The sequence below is a fragment of the Lethenteron reissneri genome, chromosome 39, assembly GCF_015708825.2.
Source record: "Lethenteron reissneri isolate LAM-NWPU_2019-01 chromosome 39, ASM1570882v1, whole genome shotgun sequence".
Classification (NCBI taxonomy): Eukaryota; Metazoa; Chordata; class Hyperoartia; order Petromyzontiformes; family Petromyzontidae; genus Lethenteron; species Lethenteron reissneri.
In genome coordinates, this window is record NC_083817.1 from 937528 (window position 1) to 949422 (window position 11895).

General features: G+C 49.0%; 1 protein-coding gene across 2 annotated transcripts; it reads left to right on the forward strand.

Annotated features, from left to right (window-relative positions):
* The first annotated feature begins 1803 nt into the window (after positions 1-1803).
* On the forward strand, positions 1804-10613 carry NXNL1 (nucleoredoxin like 1). 2 transcript variants are annotated; one of them, XM_061567549.1, is made up of 4 exons: positions 1804-1828; positions 6973-7215; positions 8184-8566; positions 8815-10613. In XM_061567549.1, exons 2-4 carry the CDS (start codon positions 7213-7215, stop codon positions 9095-9097), a joined length of 669 nt encoding a protein of 222 aa, XP_061423533.1. In that variant the 5' UTR covers positions 1804-1828; positions 6973-7212; the 3' UTR covers positions 9098-10613. The 2 variants fall into 2 exon arrangements, with proteins under 2 accessions (XP_061423533.1, XP_061423531.1); XM_061567547.1 differs by lacking the exon at positions 1804-1828 and having other exon boundaries at positions 6920-7215.
* The last annotated feature ends 1282 nt before the right edge of the window (positions 10614-11895 follow it).

Below are 11895 nucleotides of genomic sequence, written 5' to 3' on the forward strand. Positions count from 1 at the left end.
TGTGAAGTGTTCACTGAGGTGATGTACTTTGTGAAGTGTTCACTGAGGTGATGTACTTCGTGAAGTGTTCACTGAGGTGATGTACTTTGTGAAGTGTTCACTGAGGTGATGTACTTTGTGAAGTGTTCACTGAGGTGATGTACTTTGTGAAGTGTTCACTGAGGTGATGTACTTTGTGAAGTGTTCACTGAGGTGATGTACTTCGTGAAGTGTTCACTGAGGTGATGTACTTTGTGAAGTGTTCACTGAGGTGATGTACTTTGTGAAGTGTTCACTGAGGTGATGTACTTTGTGAAGTGTTCACTGAGGTGATGTACTTTGTGAAGTGTTCACTGAGGTGATGTACTTTGTGAAGTGTTCACTGAGGTGATGTACTTTGTGAAGTGTTCACTGAGGTGATGTACTTTGTGAAGTGTTCACTGAGGTGATGTACTTTGTGAAGTGTTCACTGAGGTGATGTACTTTGTGAAGTGTTCACTGAGGTGATGTACTTTGTGAAGTGTTCACTGAGGTGATGTACTTTGTGAAGTGTTCACTGAGGTGATGTACTTTGTGAAGTGTTCACTGAGGTGATGTACTTTGTGAAGTGTTCACTGAGGTGATGTACTTTGTGAAGTGTTCACTGAGGTGATGTACTTTGTGAAGTGTTCACTGAGGTGATGTACTTCGTGAAGTGTTCACTGAGGTGATGTACTTCGTGAAGTGTTCACTGAGGTGATGTACTTTGTGAAGTGTTCACCTGAGGGGGTGTTTAACGCCAGCTGTTGTGAGTTTAATTCTGTAGACGTTCAGTGCTTTTTCATTTATATAAGTGAATGCAAAGTGGTCACCATTTCATTTCACATTTATTGTTTAAACATAATTTTACTCAAGCTCATTTGAAATAGTCACTGTATTGCCTAGAATGTTAAGACTTAATAAACGTAACAACATAATTCCGTGTTTTTGTATTAATGTGGATTGTTGTTATTGACAGGAATATTAAGAATTGCCAGGGATTCTCTGCTCTGATGTTTAGTCACAGAATGTGTACCTTGTTATGGATTCATTGCCAGGTGCCTGCCCTGAGACCATCATTCCACTGAATGTTTTCTCCTACAACATCAGAGTGCAGCGCCACATTAAATACGCACTACAATGACAATAGTTTAAAGCGATTTGAAGCATTTTTTTTTTTGGGGGGGGGGGGGGGAAGAGCTTTGTGACGTCATATTTGAGGGGCGGTCTGACTTTTTGTGACGCTGCGTGACGAAGGGGGGGAGGGAGTAAAAAATCGTCCAAAAATCGCGTGACGTCATTTATGGACGGCCCTTTTTGACACAATGAGATGTCTTTTAACGATTCTCATTGGGAAACTTTCTCAGGTGTTGTGCAGTTGGAGCAAGGTTTTGTGCAATACGTTGAGAGAAACATTTGCGGTTACAATGTAAGTCTCGTCCGTGCACGCCCCGTGAGTTGGCACGAACGATTGTATTCATCAGCATCACTCATGACTCCAAAGTGTTGAATTTGTCTGCCCTGAAAATGTATTTTACTCCGTCACAACACCAGGCTCTCTGGCGACAGTTGTGCTCGTGGCTGTGTGCTGCTAAATGCAGGGTAATGGAGGAGAGGCCACCTTTAATTGTGACAATTTCATTGGGAAGGTTTCACGGACACGGCAGCTGTCAGCAAACGCACACACGCAGAGATAATTCTCTTCGATCCAGATGAGCGCTAAGTCGGTGCCTCGGGATGATCCCAGATTTACAGGGCATTGACGTGAAGCAGCAGCAGCAGCAGATGTTGGCTGCACACGGACCCTTCACATCTCAGCTGGGCACCCGAGGTAAGCGAACGGTCTCTTCTTCTAAGGTCGTTAGAGATTCTGCGAAGATAATACCGGAATCGGTAAAGTCACGTAGGTAAAAAAATCATAAAATAAAAATGAAAATAACTAAATTAAATCACGACGTTTCGGAGGCAACACAAGTCTCCGTCTTCAGGTGGGACCGTCACAGCCAAATTTGGCTGTGACGATATTTTTTTACTTACGTGACTTTACCGAAAAAACCTATGAGTATGAATCATTGCAGTCACGAAAGCTTCAAAACCAAAATGTATGATATTATTAACACGTCTATACGCCATACGTAATGTAAAGCAATCTTAGATGTACTCATTCACAAGGCTGATGTGGCAACATTGCCTCAATGTGCAGGCAAAGTAGAACATGTTGCTGTCTAAAGTTTTCAATTCCTCTTTAGGTGGTTTACATTTTGAGTTCCATATTTACTTTATGATCTCTGTTTTAAGATGTGAAGTTTTGTGTGCAAAGGCAGTGAGTGATGAGGGCAGAGCAGACAGGGATGGTTTATAATAGAGGTGTTTTGCGTTAGATCGCGTAAATATATAAATGTGTCGTTTAAACCCGCCACCACCCGACACAGCCAACTAGTAAGAGTTGTCACGTGAACAGAACGTGGCCAATTCGTCACTAGTACAGCACTAGTGTGTAGTGTAGTAGTGTAGTGTATAGTGTAGTGTATAGTAGTGTTGTGTATAGTAGTGTAGTGTATAGTGTTGTGTATAGTCGTGTAGTGTATAGTGTATAGTAGTGTTATGTATAGTGTAGTGTATAGTGTAGTATATAGTGTATAGTGTAGTGTATAGTGTAGTGTATAGTGTAGTATACTAGTACAGAACCACACCGGTGTGTTGGAGAGCCAAGCCACAACATTTACAATCTGAGTACGACGTTTCGCCAGTAATTACAACCAGCTTCATCAGGCGACAGTCGGAGTTGTGGAGAAGTCTGACTGTTTCGTTCCTTATATCGAGACGTAGACGTGGTGACCACGCTTCTGTGCTCTTGTGCAAAGTGGGGGGGGGGGGGGATTACTGAGGCAACGCACATGATGAATGTGCATTATGCGAGCCCTTTGAACTTGTCCTTCCTGTCGATTGTGTTTATTATTAAAATAGCCGTACCAACGTTAATCCCTATTGAAGTAAGCTGCCCTTTATCGGCATGCATTTAAAAAATGTATTATTTTATTGTTGGCTTCCACGCAGCCCTAAGGCGGTAGCTATCCGAACGGTTAACATTATTTATTTGCTGTTTCCGGGAAGTAGTCTGCTTTACGATATGCTCCTAAACTGTGTTTTAGAGTGACATTCCTATTATCGGTGTTCCTATTATTTCTCACTCCCGTTACTCGTGGCCTGAATCTACGAAACACGTGAATTGATGCCTCCGTGCCGAACAGCCCTTGCCGGCGTTGTGAGCCCTCTGCAAACACACTCAATGATGGTGACGAGACTTACAGACTTTGACTTCACTATAACGAACGATTATTTCAGTCTCAGAAAAATGTCTTGGGTATTAAAGAAACCAGTTGTACACATGAGTATTGAGCAAAGTTTAACCAATTAGGTATGTTTTTACATCAAGGCTAAGTAGTTTGAGAGCAGTTCCAATGGTGCAGTTCCAATAAGCCTAAAGACATCGCAAACATTTGAAGCTTTCGTGACTGCAAGTATTCATATTCTTAGGTTTTTTCGGTAAAGTCGCGTAGGTAAAAAAATTAAATTAAAATTAATAAAAGTAAAATAAAAATCACGACGTTTCGGAGGCAACACAAGCTTCCGTCTTCAGGTGGAACCGTCACAGCGCGCTTGCTGTATCAAGTAGCTATGTGTCGCAAGTTTGGGTGGAGAGGCAGCTTCTTAAATTTTATTGCCATTTATGTTTCAGTTCCCGTGGATGACAGACGGGTCATACCAGAGTGAGTGGGCTAACTTCCCTTCGCTCGCATTACATAACAATAACAGAGCAACTTTAACGTATTTCTCCATGCATGACCGTTTCCTCAGCGGTAGGCGAAGGCATACATCTTGATGACCTTCGTCAGATTCTTTATTTAGACGGCAGGATGAATCCGATGAGCTCTGAAGCTCTTTTCCACAGATGCGCGGCCGTGAGAGTGGAGGCCCCGTGGATGCTTAGCTGCAGTTGAGAGGGCCTCGGCTTCACTGCGCTTGCCGTGGCAACACACATGCAGCAACTAGTGTGCATCACTCTACGACTAATCTGTTTACTTAGCCAGGGAAAACACACGAAGTATGTTTGGCCAACACCAATAGCGCGTTTATAGTTTAGCAGTGGGAGAAGTCTGGAGACCCCAGAGGGAGGCACGGGGGGGGGGACAGGGGGGGGGGGGATGTGCTGAGAGGCGCCCTCGTCAGGAATCAAACCCGAGCGCTTCCGGCTGCGAGGCGCGAGTGTTGCCACTGTGACACCCTGCCGACACATAGCTACTGCAGTCAACAACGATGAACTCTGTTTAGCCGTACTAAGACGACGTTATAACACCAGACACAATATGAATACAGGGGGCTCCAACACAAATGTCAACGCTTCTGAGAATCTGCTGCAGTGCCACGAGACACTGGAGACCACGTGGGGAAGATTCCAGACGCGCGTTGACAACGATGGCGAGCACGTGGAGACTCTTGACTTTTGGAAGCTATGAACATCACATTTGTTATCGTGCTACGGTGTATTATCCGTTCTTTTTCCATTCAAAACGACAGTCCCGTATAAGTGTTAACATTCCGTTTGAAACGCCCTGCATATGCAAACGACAATTGGCTTGAGTTGAGCTTTGAGGTGAGGTTCTTCGCGTTTCGGTGTAGATGCGCCCAGCAGCAGCAGCCACCTCAAGTCCTGCGAGCCGCGAGCCTCTCGCAGAAGTCCGTCGGGGTGGTGCTGTTAGGAAGCTCCCGGCACGTGCGGACGTGCAACTCCTTTCGCACCGCACGGAGCTAACCGCGCTAATCGGAGGCGCGGCACACGAGGGAGTCGGTGGCCAGCGCCATGCCCGACCGCCTTTGTCTCCTCCATGCCGATGTTTTTACACACCTCGACAGGCATTCGTTGGAGGCTGATTCGATCTAGGGGAGGTCCAAGACGGTGAGCAGGAATTGAGCTCGAGTCACGGAGTTCAAAGCGAACACGCCACTGCCGCTCCCTCCCTCCCCTACGTCGAGGTAGAATTGTCGCGCTGAGCCAAAGACGGCTTAGCCACAGATCATTAATTATCGCTTCACGCTCATTCAAAACAAGGGTGACGACCGTGACCACGACGAAGATGGCAATCTTGAAGACGGTTGGAGCGATGATGATGATGATGATTATTATTATGATATTTTTTCTAATGAAGATAGCTGATAGTGATGACAATGATAGCGGTTCTAATGATGATGCTGGTCATGATTGGTGATTAATGATTGCGCTGCTGCTGTAGCTACCTATGATCCATCAACCATAACACACCGGACATTCATTTAAGGCCGAGTTTCCCTAGGAGAGGATCAAAACAGGTGGGACTGATTTTTGTCGTGATGAGAAATCGATGCTAGGTTGCCGCTAAGTGTGGGTTACATCTGGGCTAACTCCCCAAGTCAAGGAATTGATTTGTACGGAGATCTGGTGGCATTGTGTTGGACTTTATTGCAGTAGACTACACATTGTCGATAATAGATTTGGGTTGACTGAGACATCTTTTTGTTCTTCATTTGCAGTGGAAGAGGTTGGTGACTGTGCCACCTGCACCCTAACCACATACTACATCGAGCCGCGAGTTCTGTTTTGTACGGAATCGGCCGCACATGAATAAAAAAAATGTGGAATTGGTCTGATTTTCTGCAAGCATGGCCATCGGCCCACCGAGCAGTGGCACAATGAGGGATACAATAGCTCCACGAATCATCCGGCAACAGGTTGCATGCAGCGAGCCAGCAGCTACTCAGTCGGCTTTACCAGAGCTCAGCCAGGCAGCACGGGAGTCACACGCGACACAATTGAGCTTTTTGTGGAAGTAAAAAAAAAAACCCTCCTAAGTTTATTAATAATTTCAACACATTTAACAATGGTCGAGTACAACTATTTCAGCATTTAGTTTTTTTTGTTTCTCATGTAACTTTGTAAAACAATTCCATCTTCAGAGATGTTGTAACAACCCCTCCACCTCATGTATATCCCATATGGGCCCTGCGCCCGTATCGCCGTTCTTTGCAAGTTCCTGAACAACTCTTTTTGCGAGTTTTCCTACAAACGAAGTGAACGTTGGGCGACGGCGGCCCGTTCCTCCAGCAGCCCTTGGCGCTGCACGTCCGACGCTTCGATCCCGCACCTCGCTCAGTGGCGCCGTCGCCTCGTCGTGGCTGCGATGGACGAAAGGCGAACGTGTTTGTGTGCTCGCTCGCTCGTTCGGCGCCCTTGTACCGAGCTCGCCACGACACGTCGCGTGGTGCTAATTGTGCTTTGGTTAAAATATAGACGAGGTAATAGAAATCGGGTTAAAAGAAAAAAGAAAACGATCAGTTCAAGTTGTATGCCAATGGGCACTGGCCCTAGCTATCTATATTTATTTATAATCACAGACATGATGCATGTACTGTATGTATGTAGAAATTATTTCGCAAACCGTACGTAGCCAACCGTGCTAATCGGAGGGGCGGGGGAAGGAAAACAAACGAATATTTATATAAGATCACCACTCTGACACGTTGCGACAGCATGTTTCCTTTTGCACTTCAACGGCACGGAAACGCCGTTCAAGTTGTATTCCATACCAGCGAGAGGCACTGGAAATGAAACCAGACACTTCTATTTGTAATCGTCGACTGAGCGGCATTGCCAGATAAGCCATTTGTGTTTCAGCTGCCAGTGACAGTTTACCAGCTGGTCGGTTGCAAAATAGAAATTTACCCAATGCACTAAAAAAAGAATGTTGCATTTAATATATATTTTGTATGTATCTCGCAAAGTTCCTATTACACCACTTTCTAAACAAGGCCTACTGCTTCTGTCATATGGCTTATGAATAGCAACCATTAGCCCTTCAGCTGCAAGTGATTTAGCCATTCAGTGGCTTTGTCTCAGAGTTGGTGAATTGCAGATCCACCGCCTTCAATGTTGTATTGCAGGCAACGCGAAGGTATAAAGGCCTCGTGAAGCCGAGGCGGACTTGGTGATGCGAACGCAGCAAGCCTCTTCAGAAAGACACAATCCACTCCAGGGCTGTGACCCACGTGATCCACGTGGATGGTTCCACGCCAACTCGTCCACCGCTCCGTCTCTTCGCGCTGTTCTTTATCCACGAGCGGCCGTTCCCCTCACTGGACGGACACACCGCACCTCACCGCACGTGGCAGAGCGGAGGGGGCATGGTAAGGGGTGCCACCTGTCCGAATGTGACCTAGGCAGACCGGGAATTGGCACGATTTGTGTTCGCGTGGCAGAAACTGATTGATACTGAAACCCGCGAACGGTCTCGTGTTGTGTTGTGTTGTGCTGTGTTGTGCTGTGTTGTGTTGTGTGAGCTGTGTTGTGTGAGCTGTGTTGTGCTGTGTTGTGTTGTGCTGTGTTGTGTTGCGCTGTGTTGTGGTGAGCTGTGTTGCAGCGGAGCACACAGTTTTCATGATCGGCCTCGGCTGACCGAGGAATGTGTCTGGCTGTTGGTCTGTGGAAGGTGGCAACACGAAGAGATCGTGTTCCTTGCTTATCGCTTGGAAAGTCGATGCAAAAATTTATTCTGTAAAACCTTGTGTCCTCATGTATCAGCTCAAATCTAATACTAGTAGACATAAGTTATATTCACGTAAACAGATAATTCATCTCGGTCATCTCTATTTTGTCAGCAGCTTTCTTCTGTTATCTCACGTCATTTGATTTTTGTCTCAATTACATCCGCCGATCTCTTGTCTAGATATTTTCCTGTCATCTCACTGGGATGTATTACGTTGAAATATAATTTCAGCCTAAATTTCATTCCGATTTAAAGTCTCTAGGCCAATGCAGAAAATGGTACCACCTCCAACAGCACAACTTTTGCGATACCCCTGTGAATTATCCGGCGAATTTGAGCAAAAGTTTGTACATTACCACTCCACGTGGCTATCACCGGTGTAGACCACGTGGAGCTATTGGCACCATTGCAGCGTGTCGTTCGTTGTCCTTCACCAGCACCTCCGATGAGCACGTTTGGCTACGTAGGGTGCGACAGAGGTTCAACATACCTCTGCTGGTACCGACAAGTGAGATATCTGGTCTGGGCCTATGAGCTCAAGAATGTGCGTATGATGCCCCAGCAGCAGCAGCAGCAACTCTTGACTATATTATTCATATAACAACCCAGGGTGATGCCCGTCTCGACTGCCGCCACGCTGCGAGCCAAATCTCCGAGAGCTGCATGTCGGAGCTGTTCCTGACCTGCACGCTCATCCTCAACAACCGCGACTGGGACGAGTTGGACACCGAGCACCAGCTGGGCCTGCGTCTGCGCAACAAGCTGCTGCTGCTCTACTTCGGCTCGGGCAGCTGCGACGACTGCCGCGCCTTCACGCGCCTGCTGCGCAGGTTCTGGACGCGGCTCACGGACCCGGCGCACGTGGAGCGCGCCGCGCCGCTCGCGCTCGTCTACGTCTCGCACGACCCCAGCGCCGACTGCCAGCGCGCCTACATGCGGCACAGCATGCCCAGCGAGTGGCTCAGCCTGCACCACGGAGACCCGCTCGCCTCGTGAGCCCGCCTCGGACTCTCTCGCGGAGATCGCCGGCGGCGGGAACGCCGATTGAACCGCGCGCTCGAATGCTCCGGCGACTCCTGTAATCCGCGGAGTTTTAAACCGGCGGAGCGCCGCGTTGCCCGAGATATTTTGTAATGATCACGATAACGGTGGGGTGCAAGGCCACCCCTACGCTCATCACACCGCTGCTGGTGCCCCCCCCCCCTTTCCCCGTTGACGGAGCGCCGTGTCGCCCTCTCAGGGAGCTCGCGCGCCGCTTCGAGGTGCGGGCGCTGCCGTCCGTGGTGGTGCTGCAGCCCAGCGGCGAGGAGGTGACTCGCACTGGCGCGGAGGAGATCCGGCGTCTGGGCGAAGCCGCCTTCGCGAGCTGGCGCGAGGCCGCCGAGGTGCTGGACCGCGGCTTCCTCCTCGCCGAGGACTTCGAGGAGGTGGAGACGCCGTTCCGCAGCCTGTCCCACCACGTGCGCCGCCTCTTCTACAAGACTGAGAAGGAGAAGCAGGGGTCCGACGACTTCCACGTGTAGCAACCCGAACCACCACAGCCCTCGCTGTGGTGGTTCGGGTTGCCCGTCACGTGCCTAATCCGGCCTACCAGTGACCCGGCACACCACATCCAGTAAACATCTTGATGTGACTGTGGCTGCTCGTCACGTGCTGTCCACTATAGTCTACCAGCGACCCAGAAATTATGAACAAGGAAGTCGTGAAAATAACAATAGGAAATCATTGTTTTAAGGTCAGTCTTAGTTACAGAACGTGACGTCTATTCATTAGTGCCCTGAGCTGAATTCGTGATCCGGCTTCTCAAACTGCCTCACCCTTTGGGGAACTGGGACAGAAGTGAGTCAGATTAATTCAGCCGGAGAAATCCCTCACTTCATTTAATAATTATAACAACAATAGTAATAATCTTCAGCCCTTGTCAATCCCCTGCTAGATGCAGGCCTCCCCATGCCTTTAGGTCACAGAGGCTGCCTGACCAACCGTGCACGAGTGGGCTGGGGACAAACAGGGTTGTCCAGAGCCCGTTCAGATATCGCTCGCCACTCGTGTTAGAATCAAACTCAGGCAGCCAGGTTCAAAGCGCAGTGCTCCGAACAATGTGTCACTGCTCTCGCAAGAGTTCATTTATTTAATCAGATATTGTCACCGCAAACTGAGCGTGATTATGTTCGCTGATATTTTTACCGTATTGTGTTTTGATAGCTTCACCGAAAACACGTGCTGAAAAGATGTTGCTTGTTCTCTCTGGTTCTTTCGGTGAAGTCACGTAGATAGAAACGGTGATGACGGACGCTTGTGTTGCGACCGAAACGTCGTGTTCTACTATTATTATTATTTTTTCTACCTACGTGACTTTACCGAAATAATCAAAGGGTATGGATTCCTGCAGTCACGAAAGCTTCAAATCAAGACGTAGCGGTATTAATCGACAGGACGCTGAAGTGCAGCCTTCACGTCCATGGCACAGACGAACACCGCTGTTCTTGATCCCAGTTACAGGCAGCTGTGCAGCAGTCCTGAGACTACAAGCTGCCCTGTCTGGTCTGCAACAAAAACAAAGACAAAGATCCCCCGTATAGCCTCAACAGACTGTTGGGGCAAGTGCTGTTAGCGAACACCTTTTAGAGCCAGCACGGCACACAAGGGGGTAGGTGACCAGCACCACGCCCGGCCGCCTTTGTCTCCCCAGTGGCGATATTTACACACAGTACCAGGGTCTCATTTGAGGCTGAGTCGACCTAGGGGAGGCCCAGGACCGGATCAGATAATGGTCACTGGTGTTAGCCGTGAGCGGAAATTGAACTCGGGTCGCTGGGTTCGTAGCGCAGCGCGCAAATCGTTGCACCAATGCTCCACACGCACACACCGCTTCACACACACACACCGCTCCACACGCACACCGCTCCACACACGCACACACTGCTCCACACGCACACCGCTCCACACGCACACACACACCGCTCCACACGCACACACATACACACCGCTTCACACACACACACCGCTCCACACGCACACCGCTACACACACACACACCGCTCCACACGCACACACACCGCTCCACACGCACACACCGCTCCACACACACACACACTGCTCCACACGCACACCGCTCCACACGCACACACACACCGCTCCACACGCACACACATACACACCGCTTCACACACACACACACACCGCTCCACACGCACACCGCTACACACACACACACACCGCTCCACACGCACACACACCGCTCCACACGCACACACGCACACACCGCTCCACACACACACACTGCTCCACACGCACACCGCTCCACACGCACACACCGCTCCACACGCACACACGCACACACCGCTCCACATGCAAACCGCTCCACACGCACACACGCACACACCGCTCCACACACACACCGCTCCACACGCACACACCGCTCCACACGCACACACGCACACCGCTCCATACACACGCCCCGAGGGGGAAGCGCCACCGCCACCCTCCAGCAGCAGTCGCCTTGCCCGCCTCGTGCCACCGAGCTCGGCGCGGTTCCGACGGGGTGCAGCCCCCCCCCCCCGGCTCATGCCCCCCCCCCCCCGGCGCATGAGTAAGGTGAATGTTTTGCCTTATCGTTGGTTGGGACCAGTTTCCTGCTACCGTCACGATGAAGTTGTTTGAGATTGGAGACTGAAACACAGCCCATTTGTCCTTTTCACGTCCGATTTCTTGTCACTCGTTTTCTGTGCGAACTGAAAAATGATGTTCCTCTCTCGGGCATTGTCCCACCACACACACGTGGTGGGACAATGCCACCACGAGTGTGTGGTGGGACAATGCCACCACGTGTGTGCCCCCGTGCTGCGCCAGCATCTCCACATCCACTGCACAGCCCTTCACATCTCCTGGCCCGCCACGTGGTACCGCATCCTTCTTAGATTCGCTGTCCACTTGTACCCTAGGGGGTCCCTTCTTCCGCTGTTCTTACGACGTGTCTGGTATAATTAGTGATTGTACTTTGTTATGTGTATGTTGCGCAGAGCCTCAAAGTTGTAATTGATGATGTATCACTATTTGTTGTTGCCTCTTGTAAATTGTCATTGCTCATCTTCTAGTTTTATACATTTTGAACGATGCAAGATTGTAAGCCAGTTTCATGGAATGAGAATAAACTGTTGATGCTGAAATTAAATAATAAAATTATACTGCATTAGTTAAATCATATTATTTAGACCTAACATTTTAAATCACTCACGTCTTTACTTAAAACATATATATTTCAATTTTAATATTGCTATCACGTGCCCGTGTGCGGTCTCAGTAGAAGGGACTAGAACTT